Below are 26,920 nucleotides of genomic sequence, written 5' to 3'. Positions count from 1 at the left end.
AGAATACTCAAGACCTACTCCAATCAGATGACTTAATTCATGCTCACATGGATGGGAAGGCAGCCCTCGAATAGCTGTGATCCAGGCCAGTGTGTGATCCTAACAGAGGCTAATTTGTTCCTGATTATGCTTAAGACCCCAATAAATCTGTCTGCTCGGAGCCTGCAACACCCGAGGGAGGAACCGAATGGAGAGACTGCGATGTCTGAATTCAATGGAGCCTGCCTGAATGATTAACAAAGTCTCACTGAGCCACACTGTCACCAGCCCCTCTGCAGCGCACATCCCCTGCCTGCAGTGCCCACTCACATTGATGTGATGTGAAAATGATGAGGGAAAGCAGCTTCACAACCTCATTTTTCTTCCGAGGAAGATTCGCAAGTCCCCGCGCTGACACGTCATCCTGCAGCCACGCTTTGAAGGGAGCGCTGGTGAGATGAGAGGGCACGTTTCCTTCCTGCTGGTTTCCTACTTGGAAGTGGTGGCAAAAACAGGAACTTCTGCAAAACCCTTCCCAGGCACTGAGGAGGGGACGAGGTCCCACTGACCTTCAGCACCCAGCTCCGCATGGCTCAGACTGCTGACCCTCAGCTCTGCGATGCTCAGCAGCTTTGAGGTTGAGCTTTACCTTTTCAGAAGCAAATGACCACATTGTTTCTTCCCATGATTGCCCTCACAAAATAAAAACCAAACAAGGCTTTTTCCCTTTCCACAGTGCCTGAACATTGCTCGGTTAAATCCCCACAGTCCTACAGGCTCACAGCCCAGGAAGGCAGTGTCAGGATGTGTATTCCTAGTAGGCAGTAGCAAACATCTTTGTTTCCACAGAGGTGCAGAATGCCTTTTCCAATCTGTTCTTGGCTACTGTTCCATGACATTCATCCAGGGCCTTGATAATATAATCTAATTTTTGTCTCCACAGAGGTCTGTAGGCTGCAGAACCCTGATGAAGATCACAGGGATGTGTTGGCTGAACAGGACCTGTGCCATGGACTGCATTCATCAACACCACGGACCTCTCACTTTCGAGTGGAATCTGATTCAAATAATACATGGGGGAAGAGAACATGAAGTGAATCTGATTTGTCCTCAAGGAAAAATGACTTCAAAAAATTAAAAAGCAGTTGCCTGGAAATCCAGCTTAAACCTAGAACAGCAAAATATCTGCAGGCGTAGCACCTGGCAGCAGGAGACAGCAGCTCTGGGGGATGACAGCAGATGCTCAAGGATCCTGAGCTGAACTCGGGGAGCATGTGCTCATTCAGGCAGTCAGAGCTGCTTTTATCCGACAAAGCCCTCAGTGAGGGCACCAAAATGTCAGAGCCAAATCTAAGTCACAGAATCACAGAATGGTTTGAGTTGGAAGGGACCCTTAAAGGCCACCTGGTCCCACACTGTGCAATGCACAAGGAACAGCCACAGCTCCATCAGTGCTCAGAGCTCCAACAGCCTGACCTTGGCTTCTGCAGGGATGGGGCATCCAACACAAGTCCCTTCTTTTGGGATGGTGGGAAAACAAAATCTTTGATTTAGTGAAGATTTCTTTGACATCCACAAAGAGGCATTTGTTGGAGAAACAGATTGGCAAACCTGGTATGTTTCCTAGAACTTGCCTATTGCAATTGGACTTCAAGACCCGGAATAACCGTGGGGCTACTGTGTGTTGCACCACAAAATGATGAGAGCTCCATTTATCCATGCTTCTTAAGGTGCTCAAGCTTAGCACAACACGCAGTGTTTTATACAGCCCCCTCCCCCCTTTTGTTCAGAGACAAAAGGCTGCACCAGGTAGGGCACAGGGCAGTGCCTCCTCCCCACCACCACCACCTGTTCAAAGCAAGGGCAGAAAAACTCCAGCGACACGAACCAAGTCTGGCACGCATCAGGAAGCAGACATGCAGGATATACACTTATCTGTGATAGGCAGCCTTCCACCTCATTAAAAAAAAAAAAGAGAGATAAAGAGATCCACTTCATAGCAGAGGGCACATCCTCTGATGAGGCTTTTAATGTCCAAGCTGCATGGCCAACATGCCAGGGACAGACACTTGGGGAGGCTTCCTGTTTTCAGCCAGGATGCACTGACTGCCTTCAGCTTAGTCTTCTTTTGTGTAATAACTACTATTATTTTTTTTAAGGCCAGACAGAATAATAATAATAAAAAAGGATTTTTAAGCTCTTTTTAAGCTCAGCTGTTTACTTGGGGATCCTTCCAACTATAACAAGCCTCGTGCCACATAACTATTCGTCCGAGTTAAAAAAAAAAGAGGAAAAAAAAAAAAAGGGAAAAAATGGGGGACACAAAAATGCAGAAGCATTGTCTCAGAGTTACAGATTGTTGGAATGGAGCAAGCTGCACATTTTAACCTCTGGAAGGTCTGCTCTGACCTCACTGCAATTCAGCAGCTCCTGCAGGAGTGGGATCTGACCTGTGTCACTTAATGGCACCTCCAGCACCGCTTCTGGTGTCCAGAGATGAGGAGAAATGTATCCAGAGGTTTCCAGCACAACAGCAGGAACAGTTCTACTGCAGTTCTACATGGCTGGAAGCTGAGCGAGCGCAGAACCTGCCCCATTTATTTCTGAGAGCATCACCTTTGGCTGCAGCGGGAGCAGGGTGAGCAATGTGGCTGCTTCCAGGATATCTGCTAATCTCTTCTTTAGCACTGCAGAAGCCAGAGGCAGAGATATTTCCTGCTGCAGCAGAATATTCGAGAGTTATTTTCCTTCCTGGATATTCTGATCGGAAAGGACACAACACCACTGCACACAGCTCGGGCAGACCTTTCCAAATCAAGTCACCTATCAATACATGGTGACATTTTCCTTCAATGAAATAAAGCAGACACCTTGGGAATGAAGTAAAGCGGGTGTTGCAATCTACTGCAGGGCATCCAGGGGCCTTGCAGGAGGCAGCTCTATGCACAATGTGATGATGATGGCTGAGCACAGCTTTGTGGCGATGCGTCCCTGGGTTGGGTCCTTGATGGAGCACATTGGGATGGGAGAGCAGTCAGAGTGCAGCAATGATGCAATTGATCCACACGCTGCAGACAGACACAGTTCTGGCTTCCTCGCATTGCCCAGCTCAGAAACTCAATACTCACCTCCAAGAATGCAGAGCTCTGTCACTTAAGCAAAGGGATATTTTGCGCTGCTGGCAGTGGTAGGAAGACCCTATATGTTCTGTGTGTAGCCAACAGGAGCCACTATGGCCTTCCCCCCATGCTAGGGGAGCACAACAATACCTTAAAAAGCAAGGACAGATGGAGCTCACAGCATTTTTCTGATGCAACACACAGTAGCCCCACGATTGTTCTGAATCATGAAGCTAGCCCAGTTACAATCCTCTTCCACCCAACCTTGTTTCCCTTTCTTAGTGTTTGGATAAATTGCAAAAGCAATGCTGGTAATACTTTAGTATTTCCTTACACAGAGTTATTAGCTGCACTTGGAGCCCATTCAACTGCAAATCTTGAGATTTCTGTCACACGAGGCAGCAACTGCTCCCATTGACACCTGGCCGCTTGCTGAGAGCCTGGGAAGGAGCCCAGGAGGAAAACGGTTGCTGCCACTCACTAAGGAAAACAAACAGCTTGTTTGTGCGTGTGGTTGGATGTTATTGCAAAGGGAGGTCTTGTGCCCGGCATCACCCTCAGAGCACAGCAAGCTGCTGTTGAGTCACGGAGGGTGCTCCAGGGAGGGAAGCATGAGCGGCTGCAGAAGCCTCTTTGATCCACCAGGAGAGCAATGCACGAGGGACACAGCAAGCAGAGGAGAAATCCTCCGCTGGGCTCTCGCTGCAGATGTGTCCTGGACTCCCAAGCTGGATTGAGCTGGACTGGAGTCACTGGCCAAGAGAAAAATGCAGGCAAATGCCACCCCAGCCCACACGTTCCCCCACAAGAAAGCAACTGTCCTTTGTGCTTTGCTGCCTGAGATGCCTGTGTGCTGTGGTTCGGCTGGCCCTGCTAAGACAGCACTATTAATGATGACAGTCTGAAAATCACTTTCAGAGACTTTATGACGATGTTGTTATTACTAACTTGCCAAATGAGTGCTTAGACATTTTGGAACATGTAGCCACACTCCCATGAGCCGCAGGAAACAGTCAGCTTCAAAGTATTTGCCTTAAGCTGAGGGACTCACACAAATACTATCTGTACAGCTCCAGTCAGTAAATTAATTGCTATCTGCTATGAAATTCTGCTGTAGATCCTCAGCTTCTCTATCCATGGCAAGCCACTTCCTCAGTGCCTTACTCCTATTGATGCACTATGAGATGCTGACCTTCTCTTAGACAACTCTGCTTCTCCCATGCTCTGCCCTGCTGTGAGCCCTCGGTGGGGCAACGCCAGGCCCTGAGTGCTGTGTGTGGGAGAAATCCCCATTAGCTGCTGCATCACAGCCCTGCTCCTGTGCAGGGGACGGGAGGGGAGGGAATGGGATGCTCTCAAAGCATGCCCACAATGAATATGGATGGTCATCCATCAATGTGTTTTAAGCACATTACTTCTCTGTCAGAAAGGGAAAAAAAGAAAAAAGAAAAAAAAGGAAAGAAAAGACATATAAAATTAAGTTTGTGTCACTCATTTAACACTGCAATTTCCCCAGAGGATTATGCACCAAACAGAGATAGCAAGCTCATGAATATTAATCATTCCCCTGAATGCAATGCAGCCCTCCAAACAATAAGATTAGGGGAAAGTGCTATGCTTAATTTATGGATAATGGGAGAGGTAAAGGACAGAGCTCCCACAAAGGTAGGGCTCACAGCTGGAGGGAGAGGCCTCCAGGAGGAGGAGGGCAGATCCAGATTTGTGAGGGACCAAACAAGCTCTTGGGGCCAAGCAGCAGCAAAAGAAAAGGTGTTAACGGATCGCTGACAAATTAAAATCATACTTCTCTCCGAACAGCCGCTGTGACTAATGCTGCAAGCACGCCAGAAATCGGCGGCAAACTCAAGAGCTAAATTCGTTTCTTTTCTGTTTTCTTCCACTCTGTGCCTTCTCGTGGTGTTTCGCACCCCAAGTCCCAACCCAGTGCCCATGGAGATGTGTCTGACCCCACACCCTCCGCCAAAGGCAGCAGAAGTGCTGCCCCGCACTGCTGTACAAAGGCGTCAGCGAGGAGCCCTTCCAAGCACAGGAGATAAAGTGCAGCAATAATAACACAGTAAGATGTGGTTCAAAACCCCATAAATTACCAGGCAAACTTACGGCTAGATAGAAGTTCTGCAGCCACTTTCCAGCTGGTTTGCAATGAGTCTATCAGTCTTTACTCATCTCTTTTCATATTACTCTCTCTCCCCCTCCCTTCTTTTTTATTGATCTCTGCATCTTTTCTATTATATCCTTCTCTTTCTTCAGCACTGGAGAGCTAAATCAATGCATAATGCACATCACACTCAACAAAAGGAATGCAAATGAAAGCAGCACTCTTTTTCAATGCACACACGTATATCTGGAAGCATGTGCACGATGTTTGTGGGAGAGTGCACACCAAGGACGAGGTGCTCAGCTGCTTATTAGACACCCATTTCCCAACAGCCCGGTGGGAACAGATCGAGTGCTAAAAGGCTCTGGGTTTGCACAACTGCAAATCGTAACTCTTCCAAGTGGGATCTGTCTTGCATGGGATTTTGCTCAAGTTTGCTCAGCAATGCCAAAAACCAGGTGTCCTGGGTGAAACCACAAGCAAGGTGAAAGCAAAGCAGCCGGGAATAGGAGAGGGGTACGTCAGTCCCTGTGGTTCACTCCTATTCCATGAACCAAAAGGCAAAGTGAGGCCCCCGTGCAGGGCAGATATAAGATGCAAAATCTGCTCTGCAAGGAGGAGGGGGGAGGAGGGTGGCAAAAAAAGAGTACAGGTGATAAATTTCAGCACGAGGATGGGCGAGCGTGCCGCAGAACTTCAAAATAAAGCAGAGTTGCCAGATGCTCCCATTAATTAATTAATTAATCTCGCTGTCGCTCTTCAGCATGTTGCAGGGAGAAGATGCTATTAATCTTATCTGTTTTCTTTGAGTCGGCTTTGTGTGCAGAGAAGGCCAGGACAACCTGACAGCAAAGACCACACAGTTTTGTCCCTGCCTCCCTCCCCCCTCACCCCTCCTCCCAGCAGAGCAGATTGATCCGCTGTTATCTGATTAGAGAGGAGAGGAGGAGGGAAAACAAAACCAAGAAGAAGGAAATAAATGAAAAAAATAGCCTAATTTTATTACAGGCACTGGAGCAAAGTGTCTCGTGCCATTTATTCAAAGGAAAGTCAGACCAATAAAAAAAAACAACATTAACATCATGATCCTAAAAGGCAAAGGGACCAAACGAGAGAGAGGGACACCTGCAAACAGGCTGCCTCTGTCCATGGATGTCAGCACAGCTGGATGTCAGCCTGAGCCACGGGCTCCAGCACTGAGGCTGGAGCCAACTTTTAAGTTGGTCCTGCGTGGACCAAAGACCTCCAGGGATTCCCTCCAGCCTCCACAACATTCACAAGATCAAACCCTACAGACCTGATTCTGCAAAGCCTCTGTACATGATGGGAGTCTCACTGAGTTCTTTGGTGAATAGGAGTGAAGGACAGTGCTGAGGCACTGGTGCAGGCTGCCCAGAAAATTACTACGGCCAGTAGAGATGGAGCTTTGGGCACCTGCTCTGCTGGGAGGTGTTTGTGCCATCAGCAGGGGTTGGAACTCGATGGGCTTTAAGGTTCCTTCCAATCCGAACCATTCTGTGATTCCCAGGGCTCTAAAAACACGCACAGTGCAACAAGAACACTGCTGCATAAATAACAGTCTGAAATAATTCGTTGTTGTCCTACAAGATTATAACATGTATTTGCCTCATAAACATAGAAATAAATTATGCTTTATTTTCCTCTACTCCTCAAACAGGGACCCAAGCAGTCTGTATTTTCCAAGAAAACACCAGCCTCAAAGGAGACTTTTGTTTGGGTAAAGGCAGAGGACTCAGGGTTATATCCAAATATAAAGGTGGGCCATGGTCAAAGAACCAACCTGGACCAGGGAATTCAGACCCATGAGGGTGCACAGCTCCGTTCCCAGCCCTTGCTGGAACCAATCTCGGGTCATGCCTGACTTTCCAAAAACCCAAAATGTTTGCATAAGTGTTTATTTCGCTTCCAAAATATTATGACTAATATATTTCAGTGCTTGAGGTCTAATTCAGCAACTTACTTGAAACACAAATGTCACTTCAAGACCACCAATAGTCACAATTAGCCCTGACCATAAATATTCTCAAATTTCAATAGAGCTATTTACATATGTAAATATGGAAATAAGTACATCACCGAATCAGGCCTCAAGTATGACTGTGTGGGATGCTGAAGTAAAAATGTGGTGGATGAGACAAGCAGTCCCCAGCTTACCACCCAAGGGAAACGTGTTGCCTGTGAGGTCCGTTATATGTTGTTCCAGCCACAAGAGATAATCATCAGATTGCCAAAAAGAGCAAATTTCAGTCTTGCCAACTTTGTATTAACTACTCAGGACTGATGCCCTGAGCTGAAGGCATTGGATCACAAGATGTGACAGACAGAGCATTCGCTTGGTTAGTCCAGATAAGGAATCCATAAACCTCTTGAGACTGATCCCTTACAAACATTAACTTTGGTTTCAGAAGGTCTGCATGTCTCATCCTTTCCCGGATCTCCAAGTCCTGTTTGGGAAATGCAATCCCCCAACGCAGGGCTGCCCAGCACAAGGTTCAGTGAGAACTGGTCTTTTCCCTTCTCTGCCCCCAGCATTCCTAGAGAGTTTAATAAATATGTAAAGCTCACAACCGCAGCCCTGCTATCCCAGATAGCCCGAGCATCTTCCGGCCATTGTGCTTACAGGTTTTGCTAATCAGAGCAAACCAGGCTTGCAAATGAAATCTGATTAAGTAGTTTTCACCTCTCAAAAAGGGGATTAGCCAGACCTTTGATCTTCAGATACTGATTTGCAACTCAAAGGAGGTGTGACCTCAGCTGGACTTGCTTCTGGTCTCAGCCCCTTCCCCTTTCACTCCTCCTCCTGTTTACCAGAAAAAAAATCAGTTCATGTCTTCTCACGTAGCCAGATCTAAAGCCTATTGAAGGCAGTGGAAAGCCACCCACTGACTTCAATGGGCTTTGGATCAGTCCCACAATGGCTGACTTAGCCCTAAGTCCTAGGTTGTTTCAAAGCCAGCAGAACCAATTTCCCATCAAAACGACCAGAAGCTGGGAAGATATGTTCGCCTTTCAAACCTACAAATTCCAACTTTTTTCCTTCTTCCATGACAACTCTTCAGCTGGAGATGCTGAAAATGCTGTTGATTTTTTCCTCGCGCCTTGCACAGAGCAGTTGCCCACCATAAGTGGGAAGGCTCTGAGCCAGACTTACCAATGCAATTAAAGGATAACTCCTGCAGGCAGAACAGGGAGCAGCCGTCACCATTGATCTTATTCATGTCATCACATTCTTCCCCCAGGTCTCTACAGGCAGGGCACAAACAAGAAAAATGAGTCAGATGGCAAATGGCGTCATCCCAATGATCTGCAGAACCCCAAACGCCTGACATCCCATAGAGTGGCACTGTGTTCCAACCCTGGACACTCCTCTCCCTTCTTTCTTCAGCTCCTACTTTCATCATTCCTGGTTCACAGACTTGCCTGGCCACTTCTCTCCTGCACATGTGGATACCACTTGCTGTTCTCTGATGAGGATATGAGCAACTTCCTTCATAGCTAGTGCGGCTGCAGCTCAGCAGGTGGGGAGAAAGAGAACAGGAATCTCTGAAACCCTTTGTATTAAATCTGGAAAGGCCAGTCTATGACCCCAGTATGGGAATAACAAGGTACAAAGCCCAGCGGAGCTATTCCAGGTGACAGCAGTCTGCAGGCACTGGGTGGTGTCAGGGATGGGGTCCTGCCTTGCTCCAGCCCACACTGTTGCTTGTTTATAGAGTGCAAACCAGATGAGAAAGAGGCTCCACAGCTGCAAGTGGGGACACAACCAAGCACACTGTGACACAGTCTGGTTCCTGCTCACTCGTGAGGCAGCTCAGCTATTGTTCGATGCTTGCTGCAAAGCCACAAGTGATGTTTGAGGAATGTGCAAACATAACAGTAGGAGAAAAGTTATGGAAAGCAAAATTAATCTGCCTTTCTCCACCTCTCTCTCCAAGACTGGCCTGGATTCATAACTCAATTGGCTGCTCTGTTTGATTTTCCTGCCTGTTGGGCCTCATCCTGCAAATACTTGCTGCCAGGTATATAATCTGACAGAGCTGTACTGGTGACTGCTGATCAATAACATTTCAAGACAACAATATTGGCTGGATTAAGCATTTGTTTGTTGTTACTTCTGTAATCACAATTAAATAATCTTATGCCACGAAGCTTAGAAGCAGGTGTCCCTAAAGTCCAACACAGTAAAAGAACAAACGTGAATGCAGTTGTGAATGACTGTTTTACACTTCCAGAGGTCTGGGGGCTGGCAGCTGCTGAGAGTGAGGAGCTTACTCAAAGTGTGCAACCCCCAGCAGCAAGTCCAACACTTCCAAGTGCACCCGAGTCCAACAGGAGGATGCATCAGGAACCCAACAGGCCACTTGGGGCTCTACCCTGTCCACCAGCTGCCAGGCACATGGGGCTTTGTGTGGAAGACGAAAGACAGTGGGAATTCTTCCAGCACAAGAGCTCCATGCAGGAAATGTCACATACATGCACACGTAACAAACAGCACAAACAGCATACAGCATGCTTCATATCAATCCCACTGGACTTCACTGTCTGTATCTCTGTCTGTATCTACTGGTGCCAGGATCGCAGGGCCTAAGTTCCAATTAAACATCATCATCCTGGTAATCATCAAGCACATGAGTCATTATGTGCATATGAGAGGTAGCCTAAGCTAAGGAGACATCAGAGGTCATCACTTTCTTTCTGTGCTCAGATTGTGGCTGGGTAGATGTGCTCAGATGTATCTGTTTGCTCTTCCAGACTTACGTTTGGATAACTCCATCTCCACAGTACCCACTCCCAGAGACGTAGACAAGTGCTGGGGAGGGCTCACTCTGTTCTGCCCCGGAAACAACGATGACCTGGTAGGTGTACGTGGTGCTGTCGCTCAGCTCCCTGCAACACAAGAGGAAATATTGAGTGACAGCACATCAAAGGCAACGACAGAGGGCAGAGAAGGAGCTACTGCAATGAGGGCTGGCCAACAGAAAGCAAGTCCTGGCCCTCAGAACATTTTTTTTCATTTTGATGGGAATAATTTTTGGTTGGCTGCTTTTTTGTTTTGTGAGCCCCTAAGTCCACACTTGACTTACGCACAGCTCTGAGCACATGCAGGTGCAGCTCTTCATTATGGAATCACAGAATCATTAAGGTTCTGGGAAAGACCACTAAGATCACTGAGTCCAACCCCAATCCAACCCCACCACACTCACTAACCATACACCTCAGTGCCACATGTCCACGCTTCTTGAGCATCTCCAAGGATGGTGACTCCCTGGGCAGCTGTGCCAATGCCAGATCACCCTTTTCAAGACGAAATTTTCCCTAATGTCCAACCTGAACCTCCTGTGTTTGACTGCTAAACTACTTGCATGTTGCTGCTGATGTCCGTGCCTGCTGCACAAGTGGCATTGCCATAGCACTGACCCCAGCTGTGCACAGTGCTGAGTGGTCACAGCACTGCTGGCACCCAAAGAAGCAGCCATGGGCTCCGTCGTGCTCAGGGACATCCCTACCTGCAGCTCATGGCACAGATCATGTAAGGAACTCAAAACGCTCTGCAAACACTGATTACTTCCTCGACAGCTCAGTCCAGCTGCAGCTGCAGCCAGTGGGAATTTATCTATTGATCTCAGACAGAATTGGACTGGGGCTGTTTCTCTGATAGAGAAATATGTTACCTACTTTGTGTACAGTACTAAACCAGCAGAGTTAAAGGGAAGCTTTCTTCCTTTGCAGTAGAGTGCAAAAAATAGGATCCAAACCATTGTCCTGGATCACAGTATTAACATCTAAACAGTCACAAAAAGAATTACCAGACTGTTCCATGTTTATACATAGCCTTAACTGCTTAAATCCTGTGAATCTGTAAACAAGACAAGATTTTTTTATATATATAATACAGAAAAATATAAACCTAATATGAATATTTAGGTCTTTCATGGCATGTTTTATGTTAGCAGAACTTAAGATGTTTCACAAAGAAACTTGTTACTGTTTTCCTCATTGTGCTGATCTGCAAAGCCACAGAGCAGGGGAGATATTTATCCTCTATAGAGCACCAAGCTATTGAAGTAGGCATCAGTGGACTGAGGTCCAGGTTGGTGACATAACCATCTCCTTGCAACACTCATTAAATTAACAAGCACGACTTTAAGTCCAATACCACACATTATATTTTACAACAAAGCTGCTTCTCATGCCTGCAGCATAACTACCACTGAATGAAACACAGGGGTTTGATTCTTTGCTACCACACTTTAAATTGTGGATAAAACTCAGTGGAACCAAAGCACATCACAAGTGTTTTCTTATTGATTCCTGTTGGCAATAGCCTGCAGTACTATTGGCTAAACTTGAGAGACCTCAGGTAGCATGAATCTCAATTTGTCTATGCTGGGGAGATATCTACTTAGTATTAGTGTGGTTGTTTAATGAGAGTGAAAATTATCCAACTTCTGCCCTAGTAATACCCTGTATAAAGCTGCCACGTGAGCCAACCAGAAAAAAATTACATGAAATAACTTCAATGGCCAAACACACCCCGATGTGTAACACTGAGGTTTTCACTCCTGGATAAATCCACTGATTAAGATCATGGTATCATTGAGGTTGGAGAGAACACCAGGATCACAAAGTCCAGCTATCAACCCTCCCTCACCATGCCCACTAACCCACGTCCCTCCGTGCCACGTCTACTCTTTTCCTCAACACCTCCAGGGTCAGTGACCCCACCACCCCCTGGGCATCCTGTGCCAATGCATCACCACCCCTTCTGAGAAGAAATTCCAACACGAATATGGGAAGCATCTGATATACACTGATGAAACAAAAGCAGAGGCAAGCTTTGAATATTAAAGGCTAATTATCTCTCTAATTGTTTCTCAAAACCATTCATAAAATATTTAAGATTAACAAGGATATTTGTAGAAATTTAGATTTTGCCTCCGGATATCTTCCAACCACAAAAACGTTCAGTTCTTAGAAAAGCCTTGCTATCAATGAACCATCCAGGGAGCTGCAACAGCTACAAAATAAACAGATCAGCAGTGCTTTCTGATGTGCTGAAATCACGAAACACAAGCGCGAAACACCGACAGAAGTTTTCAAGCTGTGATTTTTGCACGTGATTTCCACCGGCAGGTGATGGACAGGCATCCAGCCAACAGCAAAAGTGCATCCCTGCAAGTGTGCCTGCGTGTGTGGGAGTGTTTGTGTGCGCTGGTGTGTTCATGGAAGCAAAGCAAAATCAAGGCAAAGTTCACATTTGTTTATGCACAGGGTGGGAAGTTGGCAGAACAGAATGGAAGAAGACACAGCACTAAATTAAGCACAGGAGAGAATATGGTGTTTATGAATTATTAGGTGATTGGAGATGGATGCGTATGTGGGTGAATACGACAGAAAACTGGAAATGAGAAGTTATTACGTGGGGAGAGCTCTGGTGTCTTTAATTATATTGACTGTGGATGTAAAATCTGGTATGCGGGGAGCATCCTGAGCGCGTCAGGGAGCGCTGACATCAGGCACTGGCAGCAGTGCTGCTCCATGCTGTCACCTGCAAGACAAGGGCTGCTCCAAGTAAGGATAAAAACAGGATTGGGGCCCTGGCTGCTGGTGGCATTGATGGTGACAGTGCTTCTTGCAGTGCCACCATCCACACCATGCCGCGTCGGGAGGTGAGATAGGAGAGCATCCTTAACGCTGAGGATGTGAACAAACACTCGTTTAAATTTATATCTATGTTCTTTTAATGACCTTTTCGAGAACTGAGCGAGCCGCATTGATCGCTGCGGCTTCCGCCCATGGGGAGGCACTCGTATTAAAAAGCAATGACTCAAGTGCTCTGCTCAGAGGGGGAACTGGAGCGTGCTGTGCAGAATGGCACCAGGGCTCCTCGCCCGTCTGCTTGTGAAAGCAACAGATCCAGGATCAGAGATGTACAGCCCTCTCTCCCTTCTCCTGGTCATCCTGGGTATGGGGGGCAGTCACTCTGAACTTGAAGCATCCCATGGGCAATGGATTGCTGCTCTCTGATCGGGTATTTCTGTGCAACTTACAGGAAAAACACTGCTGGGAAGCAGTTTTCTACTAAGACCAAGGTGGTTTTGAAGGATCACCAAATTCACAGGTACCCAGCTGTGCCCAGCCACACCTGCTCGATGCCCACGGCTGGGCTGCAGACTGAGTGCATAGAACCATAGAATTATCTGAGTTGGATGAGACCTTTAAAGGCCATCTGGTCCAAATCCCTCAATGAACAAGGGTACCTACAGCTCTATCAGTGCTCAGAGCCCCTTCAAGCCTGACCTGGAATGTCTCCAGGGATGGAGTATCCACCACTTCTCTGTGCCACTGCCTCACTAGGATGACAGCCCCTGAAAGCACCAAGGGAAAGCAGCAACCTGCTTCCCTCTTCCCACTACCATGGCACGTCTGCTACAAATAATAGCAGGAAATTGTTGTTTTGTTTTTTTTTTTTTAGCACAACAAATTCCTCTTTTCAACAAAACTGAAAATATCCAAAAGGCTTATCCCACTTTCTGTCCTACGAAAACAGAAATGACCATAAGCAATGAAAGAAGACAGTGTTCCTGTTATTTAAGGACGAAATGACAAGGTCTTAGGCATCTCCAGTTAAACTATGGCTGTCAGAGGTACTGTTACGTGAAACAGACACATCCTGCACCTCAAGCACCCTACAAAGGACCCAACTTGCTTTGGCTTTCAATAGTCACCAAGTCTTGTGCCCAAAGGCAGCACTTCCCAAACAGCTCTCTGCATCCCAGAACGAGCCCCAGTCCATAAGCAATGCCCACATATCCCCACAACACAGTCAACATCTGCAGGTTCCCCAAGCGCTCCCAAAAGCAATCAATAAAGAGAAACCCAGGGGAAGAGGTCACTTCAGGACAGCGTGCATAGATGTGCTCCCCAGCTCCCCTCCTTTTTCCTGTGTTGCCATTTGCATTGTCCACATAAGATCATTCTCTTCTTTTACCTTTCCCTCTCTCACATGCACTCCCCTTGCTTTTTCCTTTTCTTCTTTTAATAAAAATGGCATGAGAAGCACGGCAGAAGATAATGAAGAGAATTCCTGCCTGGCTCTGCAGTTGGGAGAGAGGAGGGGTGAGATTCTGTAAACAAAAGGACGTCAAAAATCTGGGCTGTTTTTTCAGCTGTGGCCCAGTCTCAGGCTGTTTGGACAAGCCCAGCAACATGGCAGGTGCAAAGGCCTCAGAAGAAGTCTCTGCCCCTCTCCTGGCCAGCAAACTGACTCAGAAGACAAAAACACCTGGGGAGCAAACTTGGAGCAGACTCTCCCTCTGCCCACAACAGGGTCTCAATGGCAGCAGTGGGTTTGCTGTGTTCGCCTTGCTTCCAACAGGGGAATGGAATGAGAGCTCATGTGTGGGATGCGAAGGTGGGGATTGGAGGCTGGATTCCTGCTCCCAACACAGCTTAAGCCTGGACTGTGGTCTGACCAGGGAACTCAGGTGAACACTTTTGGGGTACGTTTTGTTCTAGGGGTGGCTTAGCTGCCTGAAGCCCTGCACACCATTCAGTGCCCAACTCAACACGACTGTATCAGGAAGGAATTTCTAGTGACACCTCCCATAACCACCGTGCACCGTACTGAAAGTGGTTGTGATTGAAGTCAGAGGCTGAAATCAAAGGTTGGGCAATCAAATATCTATTAGAAAGAGAAAAACATTTTTTGCTCCACGATATCCGTCCACATACAAAAGTTACCACCACCTCTCCCAGATATCACAAAACCCAAATGGTCCATTACTGTGTCGCTTGTGCACACTGGTGTAAGTGTGGAATGGCTTCAGAGACCTCAGTAACATACCCAGGCTCCAAACACAGCAGCCCTGCTGCAGCCCATCTCTCCGAGCTGCATGTTTGCTCTGCTCGGGACCTTAAGCATGTCAAGCATTTGCCTTAAGAGAGATCTCTCCCTTAGAATCAGAGAATCATTAAGGCTGGAAAAGACCTCTAAGATCACCAACCACAACCCACCCCACCGTGCTCACTGACCACCTCCCTCAGTGCCACATCTCCAGAGATGGTGACCCCACCATCTCCCACTTGGCAAGACAGATTTTCCTCCCTGAAAGAAAGATTTCTGTCCTTCTTACATGATCATAACTTTTTAAAGTAGCAAGCTTATAGATATATATGCAACTGATTAATTCCAGCAGACTTTGATATAATCGTCCAAGTATTTGCCCTGGTACCAATTTAAAACACAGTAGCACATTTAATAAAAAAACGACTTTGTAGCCAAGGCCTGAAAGATAATTCTTGTTAGTTTTTCTTCTCTTAAAAATCAATCAAACATCAACAGTCAATTTTCTACTTTCTTGGTTGAACAACAACAGCAAAAACAACCACGTGAACACTTAGAGTGGAAGATAGAGATGCAGGATCTATGTGAGATTGGGTTACAATTACCAGAGCAGTGGAAATGCGAGGGGCCCGGGGCCTCCCGCGGGTGTTTGCACTAGACAGGCAATTTCACGGCGGTACACAGGTTAAGTGTCGGAGCACCTGGTTGCTATTAGAAGCAGGGCAGGAGGGGGGAAATCTGTTTTGCTCGGTTCTTTGCTGCTCCAATCAGCCCTGAGCTGAGAAACTAAAGCTCTGGGCCCTGACCCACAGCAAGCCCCACTTGCAGCCGGAGGGAATCAGTGCATCTCTATTCATTCTCAGGGAGCGGTGCCAGCAACCAGCGCCTGAGGACACAGCGCTGCGGCGCACGGGAGCGGGGAGAAAACAGCATCAGGGCTGGCGGCAGGCTGGGGCGGGTTGGTTGCTAAAAGGCCATCGTCGTCACCAAAGAACCTCTCTGCCTGTTGCATCGTGTCTCCGGATGAGCAGCGTGTGATTACTCACACCGCTAACCATGCCCCGGCTGTGCCTGCAGCACCCACAGCTCCGACCCCACAGCCACCCTGCAGCACCCCGCTAACCATGGCCGGGTTTGGGGTGCCCTGGCAGCATCCTGCCCCAGGCCATACTATGGGGCTCTGCCTGCAGGAGGAACGCTCTTCCCCACATTCAGTCCTGACCTCTAGCATTTCCTTTCAACAGAGCCAAGTCCTGATTTTCAGAGCTTAATGCCCTCCTGTGTCTGTGAAATCCCCTGAAAGGGTAAACAGAGCCACGTGAGCCTGACCTGACTGCTCCTGGAGCCTGGAGAAGCTGTGTCTATTTTCAGCAAGGCTTCGGCCAGGCCCCGAGCACACAGATGTTTGCAGTTTCCTCAGCTTCCATCTCCTCCACTGCTCCTCACTGGGGCTCTGCAGGGAGGAGATGGGCACTGGGGCTGCAATGTGGGGCGAGGGAGCAGCCCAAATCCATAGGTGCATTTAGGAAAGACGGATGTGCAGTCCCACACAAGGAGCACACAGGGGTGTGTGAGGAGAGGAGGTGACTCCTCCAGAGGAACATTTTGTCATTTCCCCCCTTAGGGGCTCTGTGTTTCGCTTTAAGCCACTTCAGATTATGAGAAATCCTACTAGCTGGTCTCCAGTGGGATCTGTAATGGTTTAATAACTGAACATTACTGAACATATTTCCACTAGCCTCTTTCTTAAATCCCATCATGAGCTAATTTCCTCTATTGTCATTACATCTGCAACTGGTCTTACATCTAAAAAAAAAAAGATCTGCACCGCAGCGAGGAAACGATCCGCACTGAGCTCTGAAGGCAGCAAATCCACTCATCCTCAGTGGGCACAACTTGCTGCTTCCACTCTGCCTTCCTCTCACAACAAGACACAGGGAAGTGCTGGAATGGCAGCAGCAGCGTGGAGATGCCCATTTCAGCACGTGTTTCAGAAGATCCTGGCCAGAAAGCGCGATTCTGGGGGAAGTGATGGAAGACTCTGGGCTCGCAGTGATGAGCAACGATGCACTGAAAGGGTTTCTGCTTTGGCTGCTGCTGTGCTATCTGATCAGGTACTCAGGACAGCACAGCATTACTCCCTGCTTGAGGACAGCTCCAAATTTAACAGACACGTGAAATTTATTTTGTAGGAAAGCATATTGAAATGAAATGCCCAGGAAACAAAGGGGCCACCAGTTCGGTGAGAGCAGCAGAAAAAAATTATCAGTGCTGGCTGACGCTGCTGATAAAAAGGCAGGTAGCACTTTGCTGCTTCTGCTGCGGTATTTGAGGCTCACTCCAACTTTTACAAGAGAGTTATTTTTAAATTGGTGCATAACACATGTCTGCCCAGTGCTTCTTTCCCCAATCGAGCAAAACAAAAAACAACAACAACAAAAAACCAACAAAACAAACACCCAAAAACAACAAAATCATTTGTTATTCCTGGGAGATTTCTGGTACTCCTCATCTTATTGAGAGCTCAAAATAAAGATGCACACAGGAAGGCAAACATCAGAGAGAAATTATGAGATAATGCACACCCTAATTTACCACGTCTCTGAGACTGTTTCACCTGCAATAAATTATTTCACCCAGCAGGAAAAGTCTTGTTTGACCTTCATTTTTTCTTTTCCTGCAGCTGAAAACTCTGCTACTACTCCTAGGTCAGGAGTTCAAATTCCAGCCTGGCTGGGAGTGATTAAATATATCCATTTCTAATAGTATCTATTCAGTTAATAAGAGGATGGCAGGGAAGGCTCATTGTTTGAGGGACGTTGGCACATGGCTGCGTTGCAGCCTGGGCAGTGGGATGCTGGGGATATCCGTGCAATGCAGCAGCAGTGTGTGGGAAGTCCCTGGTGGGAGCAGAGCTGCTCTCTTCTGAAGCAAAGTGCTGCTCCTGAAGTGGGGCAGCCACTGTTTTCTGGCTATTCCCATGCTCTTGAGTCACTTCTTTGACAGAGGCAACTGGGCGTCACTCAGAGCCATGTCCCATTTCAGAGTAAACCCAGGCTGAAAAATCACTCTGGCTGCTGCTCAGCATCACACAACTGTGAAGAGACGAACCCGCCCTTCCTACCTTATTCTTGCATCATATGCAGCTGAGCCAGAACAGGAGCTACGGTTCTGCCAAGTGCCAGCTATAGCTACAGCATTACATAAGAAACCACAACAGCAAAGAACCACAAATCTATCACTGCAGCTGGCACCAAGCAGCATCTCGGCACAGGCTGAGCAGAAAACCTGCCTGCTGAACAGGCACGGCCCGCGGATTGTTCTTTCTCTTCTCTCAGGCAGGGTTAAGGCAATTTGGCAGAGGGTGGTAGGGAAAAATTGCTGTCTTGCTCTGCGTGTGGGGTCAGGAAGTAGGTTTTATTCATCTGCAGAGATAACATGGCACCTCTGATGAAGAGATGAAGATGTAAGGAAAGCCATCGGGATGTGGCTTCCAGCTGCCAAAGCCCAGCAGGAACATGGAGAGCCCGAGCTTCCTTCACATGGGTGTAAGAAGGATGCAGGAGCCGATGTACCTGAGTCTCAGCACTACAGCAGTAAGAGAAACCTGGTGGCACACAGAGATAGAAGGGTGTTTGCTGCTTGGGAAGGCATGGAATAGCTTTGTTCACACACTGCTCTGCATTAATGGTGCAGAAGATGTGAAGGAATGAGCAGAAACAAAGAGTGAATATGTTCACATGGAAGTTTGGTAAAAGTGTTTTTGCTGGAGATAAGCAGTAAACTTTCATATAAATACAGACAAGGATCTCCTTAATACATTACTGGAGAGAAAAAATATGGATAATTGGGTTATCAGGGGAAAGAAATCAGCTAGATGCAGATGCAGACTAGAGAGCAAGTGCTTTTAATAAGGACAGGTCTTGGGTACTGCTAGAAGTGACAGAAGGCATCAAATACTTATGGACTCAACAAGAGATGATACTGTTGTCCACCTACTTCTGGTAGCTGAAGTTGATTGGGTTGAAAGAAACACTGAAGTGAAATGTACACTTGTCCTTCAGTTATCACTTTGAGGTTCATCATTTGCAGGAATGAAAAGTTTGTTAAGATGGAGTTGATATATAGACCAATGTATATAGGTCAGTGCAGAGAAGGATGGAGTTAGAATGCAGGAATCAACAATTTACAGGGACTGGGTGTCTCAAAATGGTGCTTATGTTGGTACATCAAGAAATCCTGAATAAGCTCAGAGCTCTTCACTGCAAGTGAGAAGGCAAGAAGTGATTGGTTTCATTCATTCAATTGGAAGGTAACTACAAACCATCAGTGGGAAAGATTCACAAAGAAGTGCATGAGGTCCCTGGACACATCAAGGCAAGGCATTTCTAGGCTTGCTGTAAGTATTCATGCTGTTGCACAAGGACATCTGGAACACCAGACAGTTCTAAAGCCTGTTGGGAATCCAGATGTGTAGCGTGCCGATATCATACAGAAAACCTAGCAGCTTTTGTAGATAAATCTGGGCATGTAAAGTGCTTTCTTAACATTTCAGTCCTATCTTAGATACTCCCCAGTATTTCCTGGCATATCAAGAGAGATTTGGCATGGCAACTGTGGAGGAGGGGGGAGCAGAAGATGTTGATAATATGGGCTTCAGTTTTTGGTATCAGGAGAACATCCACCCAGTGATCTGTATCTTGTTTGGGTGGAAATATGGTGTTAATTATCTTCCTGACAGATGGATCTGGCAATTCATTTCAGCTGCTTTAGATCATACATTCCTCTGGCTGGTAGAGCTTCAGAAAATAGAGAAATAGATCTTCAAGATGAATGCAAAGGAAGGAATGCCATAACAAGGACAGATGTTGCCATGAAATTTTAGTGTTGCATTCGACAGGGCCTTAACATTACATATCATCCTTGTGATATTTGTATTTTTTCAGAGCCTGGTTGAGCTGGGCCTGCTGCATGTAACTGCAGCCTTCCAATGGAGTCCTGCTCACCTCCAACAGCCACTGCTGATTCTCCTGCCTCTCTGCTTGCATCGTTTGAAGGAGTTTACAACGTATTTCATATGCATTCAGACTAAGAAGTGTTTTCCATCTCCTTCAACACCACATCATCAGGGGTTTCTAACAAATCACATGCGTGGCTTCCTGACTGCATACCAACAAACACAAATGCTATCGATAACACACGTTTTGAAACAAACTCTTTCAGATACAGCCTGCAAAGCGCCAGGAAACCATGAACAGCACCACAGCAACCCCTCCAAATATCTGCAGTCTCAATGATGTAATTCCTCAATCCTTCACAGACACGTCAAGAAGCCCTACTGAGATCTGGATTTCACCCTCTTAGGTGCTCAGTTAAAACACTGCAAGTGAAATTGAGCTTGTAAGCTTAGCACTGAATGGAACTCCTGACTCTAACAGAATATTTTAAAATACTGTACTTGCTTAAACAATAGATGACAACCAGGACCCTCTATTTCCAAGGAACAGAAAAGGTGCAGCCTTAGAAAATAGGTGGAAAAAAAGCTAAGTGTGACAAGAAAAATATATTCCCTATATGAGAAAATGCAGTTTTCTCTCTTGGTCTCTTCTTCTTTTATTTTGAATTATGAATGCAGTATCTCTAGGTGTCACTTAGGTACTAAAGCACTAGTCAGTGTGAGAATAACTCAGATGGAGATATCACAGGAAAGCATACTTGCTGCTCAGTGATGTTCAACTCTGCAAAATCAAAACTCGTAGCAGGGCTTTGTGCTGGGATTCTTTCTAAGGCTATTTCAGTCAGTGTCTTTGTCATAAAAAATCCTACAGGTTAACAAAGAAGAAGGTCACAAAGATGACCCATTCCATCACAGTCCACCACGTTCTGAGGTTTCCTATGAAGTCCGTGGCAGAAAAGTTGGAAAAAATTCCAATTCTCAGAAACTTTCCCAGTTATTCCAACTTTCCAGAACTAACCTCAGCACCTCTTGGCTTGGCATGTTGGAGAGGTGAGTTCAGAGCAGGAGCTTGGTGGGAAACATGGGCTGCTCCCCACCACCTGCCCTGCTCATGGTGCCCCCAAGGACTGGTGTCCTCAGGAGAGCCTCCACTTGGGGCACTCCTCTCACTGAGCTCTTTCAAACATCAGTGGTTGCCACGAATGATTGCAAGAGCATCCATGTGAGCATAAAAGCACTGCAGCAAGGCCAAAGCGAGGGCAAAACAATTACCGCCGTCACCATCCCTGCTGTCTCCTGGGTTATTCCCAGGGAACAGCAAAAGCAAAACAGTAAGAGCACAACCCGAACGTTGGATTAAACCGTGAGCTGAGGCTTTGAGATCTGCAGATGTGGTTCTGCCCTTATCGCTGACTGCGCCATGACGACTCAGCAGTTCCATGCTGCACCTGGCCCGACCTTTTTTTTCCCCATTGATTTATTCAGCTTTCTGCTCTCTTCCTATGCACCGAGCCTCATTTTGTACTGCAGATTACAGCAATTCTGGCCAATCGCACTCAGCGGAAGCAAGAGCATCTTGCCTTGTTTCTGGGAGGTCCAAGGATAAGGTCCTGTCCCTTAGAAACAATTGAGCCAAGAGCTGAGATTAAAATTCAGCTTGAGAACAGAAGGTCTGGCATTATTTTGCATTTCTTAATAAAAGGTTTCCACTGCTGTAGTTATTTCCTCTCCGTTGTGGAGCACCCAGTGCTGACTAGGCAAGGGCTATCCATTAAAGGCTTAAAGAGAAGTTCCCTCTCTTTGACGGGAAGAAGGTAGGAGAAATTAATTTCTCTTTCAGCATCGCCACACCTGGGGAAAGGATCTTGCTCACAGATAACAGCGCAAGCAAATATTTTCTTTGGGAGAAAAAGAGAAAGTGAAGATCAAGGTCAGAGCAGGCAAGAGTAAAGACAGGCGACTGCCTTCAAAATAACCTTCCATAGAACGTGTGGGGGTGTCATTTTATTTAATACGGAAAACATGCAAAAGCATAAAAAGGAGGGGGAACTGGCTTGGGGCTTACAGAGAGATAAAGGGGTTTCAGTGTCTGGTTGTGCAGATATGCTGAATTCCAGCTGTACAGAGTGAGACACGCAGATGAGGAAGGGCTGAGATACTGCATTTACCCTCCATGTACACATGGAGTGCTGCCTAACACCACTATCCATGACTTTATGAGACATCTTCTGCTCACAGGGCTCAAGAGCTGCGGCTTCTCTTTGCTGTGAAGCTGCAGGACCCCTCAGCTCCAGAGGGTATGAAACAGTGCTATGCACATATGCGTACTAGGATATGAAAAAATCACTTTTCAAGATTTCAAACACATGCCAAAGCCCTGCATTAAAAAAAAACATCTCCAAGTGCTAAGCAATATGCATCTTTGACTCCTCACCCAGTGGCTAAAGGCTTCATTTTAGCTTTCCAAGTGCCCAGTCAAAGCTCACCGTCTAGATTTTCACTTCAGACCCTCAGAGGACCCACTGCCCAGATGAAAGGCTTTGGTTGGGTTGGCTGTGCCAGCCTCTGCCAGCAGCTGCTTCTGTCTCCTGACTGCAGAAAGACAACCTTCTATTTTTTGCCTGATTTGCAGCTGATTCTATAACTAAGTGAGACATGCAGACAGGTACAGCAGTGTAATTTATTCAGTGCCATACAGGAAAATTGTTATTAATCCCTGGCTATTGACTGAACAGTGAGGGCACTCTCCCACTTCAGATGGCTATAGGCTAGAAGTCACCCCTAAAATTACACCAAAAGACATGGGAACAGCAGTCAGAATACAAGTTATGTTTTGGACTTTTTTTTTTTTTCACGCTTTATTATGAACTCAAAACTGGACCTGCTTCTGTGGGAACTTATGCTAAGGTATGCAAATATTTCAAACCAAACCAGTCCCATTTTCCAATGTGAGTGGGCCAGGTTTCAGGCAAAGATGCTTTCACAGCAAAACCATGGGAAAATTCACCAGTTTTCCACGTTTCCAATATGCCAATATTCATCTCCTGTGAAGTGCCAGCAGTTGTTGGAACAAGGCTACAACCCAAGAAAGCGTTTATGCACATGCTTAACTTTCAGCACGAGGTTCAGGGGTTTGCTTTTACATTCACTATTGTTAGCTACCTTGAATTTTTAAACCCATAGGGACAATTTGCATCTTCTGAGCTGTATAATTGCACCATGAAAGGGATGGTAGCTCATGATTACTGAATTGTTAATTAATCATTTTTATTATATTTAAACATGCTTCAGAAGACCATAATGATGTATGCTTCCTTGATATTAGCTGTACTAATTAGATCATCTTTTCTAAATTAGAGTGCAGTTTTCTTAGCAGGTTTCCTTTTATCTGGTGTTCATTTTCAAAAGAGCTTCATGTTGTTCCCACAGATGAGTGAATCACTTCCAGGGAATCATGTTATGCAAAAGATGTTTTTCTTGCTTCTGGAGAATGCCTGTGGGTAGATCATGGATCTCCTCGAAATCATTAAATATTTTGAAGTTGAGCTTTCCTCAACAATCATACATTCCTTCAACAGATGAGCATAACTGCAGCTAAGATGAAATTCACTCCCTACAACAAACTGGCACGTATGATGTGTTTACTGTGCAATACAGCCTGTGTCAGTGACACATGAAAGGAGAAAATGAAAGCAGCTGAAACACATTTACATACCTGAACACGCAATTTTACTTTCTGCCTTCTCTCTCAAGCAGCTAATTAGAAGTTACGATGCTCTGGCACTGAAAGCAATGCTGCCTCCTTCACCAAAATACTACTGTGAAAAAATTTCTGAGGAAACGGTGAGCGTGATACTCCTGAGGTCCTCCCTCAGGTTATCTTAAACATTTACGTTATCAAAGCTCAACTAGTTTGCAATATCCTTTGAGCTTAAAGGAAGATGGAATTTCACGTTTCTGCATGACCAGCAGGTGATTTCACCTGACTGTAATGCTCCTGAATTCCAGAAAGAATCAAAGAGAACACCCTCTCTTGGGCTCCATCAGAAGAGAGGTGGCCAGCAGGGACAGAGAGGTGATTGTTCCCCTCTACTCTGCTCTTGTGAGGCCCCATCTGCAGTACTGCGTCCAGGCCTGGAGCCCCCAGTACAAGAAAGACAGGGAGCTGTTGGAGAGGGTCCAGAGGAGGGCCACAAAGATGATCAGGGCACTGGAGCACCTCTCCTATGAGGACAGGCTGAGGGAGCTGGGCTTGTTCAGCCTGGAGAAAAGAAGGCTGCGGGGTGACCTCATTGCAGCATTTCAGTACCTAAAGGGAGCCTACAAACAGGAGGGGAATCAACTCTTTGAAAGGGTGAGTGACAGCAGGATAAGGGGAAATGGTTTTAAGCTGAGGGAGGGGAGATTGAGGTTGGACGTCAGGAGGAAATTCTTTACGGAGAGAGTGGTGAGGTGCTGAAACAGGCTGCCCAGAGAGGCTGTGGATGCCCCGTCCCTGGAGGTGTTCAAGGCCAGGTTGGATGGGGCCCTGGGCAGTCTGGTCTAGCATTAGGTGGAATGGTTGGTGGCCCTGCATGTGGCAGGGGGTTGGAGATTCATGATCCTTGAGGCCCCTTCCAACCCTGGCAATTCTGTGATTCTGTGATTCTGTGATACATCTACCTAGTCTAAAAGTCCAGTACCCAATGGCAATACCAGACATCAGCAGGTTGAGGAGAAGAGGCTATAATTTGCAGGCATCTCTGCAAAGCAGTACTTACATGTCAACGAATCTTCTGCTGAGGTTCGAGATGACAGCAGGAGATCCGGACTGGAAAGGAGGGTCTCGAACCACTTTGTATTGGATGGGTTTGCAGTCTGTGCACAGCGTGCTGTGGGGGACGGAGCTCAGCATGGCAGCATCGATTTCCAAGTGCTCATCCAGAGTGTAGATCTGGATGCCGTACACCTCTTCGCCCACCTGTCCTGCGTCCAGTTTGATGGTCAGAGGGATGTCACAGAAGACGTTCTGCGGCCCAAGAGAGATGTTCTTCCCACTGACAGTGAGCAACTTGACATCATTCACCGCTCCGCTGGAGTCCCAGTCGGGGGAAACAAATGTCACCCACACTGTGAGGGACTCTGGAGTCAGGGGGTAGCGGAACTCCAGCTGCAGGTAGCAGCCCTGGGGCTCGGGGCAGGCGGGGGGCACCGTGTGCTGGTTGACAGCTGAGTTGGGGCTCCACGTCCGGACGCTGGATTTACAAGGCTGTTCAACATCAGGGTGCCCTGGAAAAAAAGAGTGAAACAAAGAAAGTGCATAAAAGAAAGCAGAGAACATGGCTTATCATTGGCAACAGTACTGAAAGAGAAACTGATGGCAGGAGAACATATCTGTTCAGGGAGCTCATTACTCTTCTGGGCAGAACAGGCATGGCTGGCATGGAGAGGAGAAGTTTAGTGCCTCTGTCTCATGGCTGGGTGAGACACAAACCCACCTGAAGCGCTCAGATGGAGCAGACACCACACAGCACACACCATGACACTGGGTCTGGTCCCACACTTCCTATATGTGGTACATTCCCCTGTGCCAAACAGTGATGTTTTCTATCCTTTCCACTTGGTACTTTATCTGATAAACAGACTCGCTTTGCTTTCATTTCACTCTAGTGCTCCTCTTACACCTCTGTTACTCTAAAATGTCACCTTTTCCTCTTTGTCTTTAGCAAAGACAAAGGAAAGAGCTTCTGCTGGTTCCATGAACTCATCACATTGTGTTGTGGGTCAGCAAAATACTCAACTCATTCCTATGCCCTTTACAGGCTCATCTTGTACACTGTGTAAAATCCCTTTTTTGGAAGCACACGGAGCGCAGGTTTGAGTTGGCTCTCTGCACTTGTCATGATGAAACAACAGGCACTTGTGCTTTTACATGTCTCACCACTGGCTATGTTGAGCTACATGGGAGGTATTACCAAGGACTAATGAAAGCCACAGTGCTTGCTGGGATCCCAAATACTATGGTAACATTACAATTTGGCACAGAATCATGGACTGCAAGATCCAGAGAGGTCAGATGGGTGGAACAGTTGGTAACAGAATCCAGTGAGTGCTATAAATTCCCTCTTCCTCCCCAAATAATCACACAAAAAGGGAGCGAGCAGAACAGAGAGAAGACAAAGTATAGGAAATAAGAGAGGAAAAAGAAAAGATAAGGGAAGGTAACAAAAGGAGAGGAATGCAGATGGCAGAAGAAAATGAGAGAGGGAGAGCACAGCTGTTGGCAACCAAGGAAGAAAGTGAGATAAAGCACTGGGCAAACACAAACAAACAGGACATCACTGCTAATTTAAAAAGAAAAGGGCAACGTGTGAAGGTTATTCTTATTGTCTGTGATCCAATGAAGTGATAGAAATGTGCCTTTTCTGCCAAAGATACACAGCCCAGGGAGTTCTCCTGTTCCTACCAAATGAACTCAGACACAGAAAGATTTCCCTGTATCTCAGCAGGCCTCTCAGAAAACCAACACGATGTTCTGTCCCAAAGCTCCCCCCTGCTCCTCACGTGTCACCAAGCACTGCCACTAACCCAGCACCTGGCAGACCAAAGCATCCACCCACCATGCAGGAAGCCAGAATTGCAGTGAACATCCTCAGACGTTCCTTCTGCCAAGCTCACAAGGACTCAGAGTGTAATCCCTGTGAGCAGAGAGAGCCCCACTCAAAACACATCATCCCACATTGCTTGCTGCCATTCACGTGTGCGTGGCTGGGCCAATGAATGGTGTTCCAGCATTCACAGCGAGCCTCTTACTGCAGCCCTAAGAAGGCAAGTTTTAACCCCAGTATCTCATGTGCTTTGGAAAGAGATGCATTAATGCTAGCGTCTTGCCAATAGGA

At 46.8% G+C, this 26,920-nt stretch overlaps 1 protein-coding gene across 5 annotated transcripts in view; it reads right to left on the bottom strand.

The window, feature by feature from the left end:
• The window catches only part of PAPPA (pappalysin 1), a 345,861-nt gene that overhangs the window by 72,171 nt on the left and 246,770 nt on the right, over positions 1-26,920 (bottom strand). For all 5 annotated transcript variants that reach the window (XR_016458996.1, XM_090121651.1, XM_090121650.1 and 2 more), the window contains 3 exons: positions 24,803-25,310; positions 9,997-10,125; positions 8,390-8,481 (listed from right to left, as the gene is read on the bottom strand). Coding sequence is in view for 4 of the 5 variants with exons in the window: in XM_090121651.1 (XP_089977777.1) it covers positions 8,390-8,481; positions 9,997-10,125; positions 24,803-25,310 (729 nt within the window). In the remaining variant the exon portion in view is untranslated. The remainder of the gene's footprint in view (positions 1-8,389; positions 8,482-9,996; positions 10,126-24,802; positions 25,311-26,920) is intronic.

The sequence above is a fragment of the Phasianus colchicus genome, chromosome 19 (assembly GCF_987193195.1).
Source record: "Phasianus colchicus chromosome 19, bPhaCol1.hap1.1, whole genome shotgun sequence".
Lineage (NCBI taxonomy): Eukaryota > Metazoa > Chordata > Aves > Galliformes > Phasianidae > Phasianus > Phasianus colchicus.
This window is presented reverse-complemented; position numbering and strand designations above follow the sequence as displayed.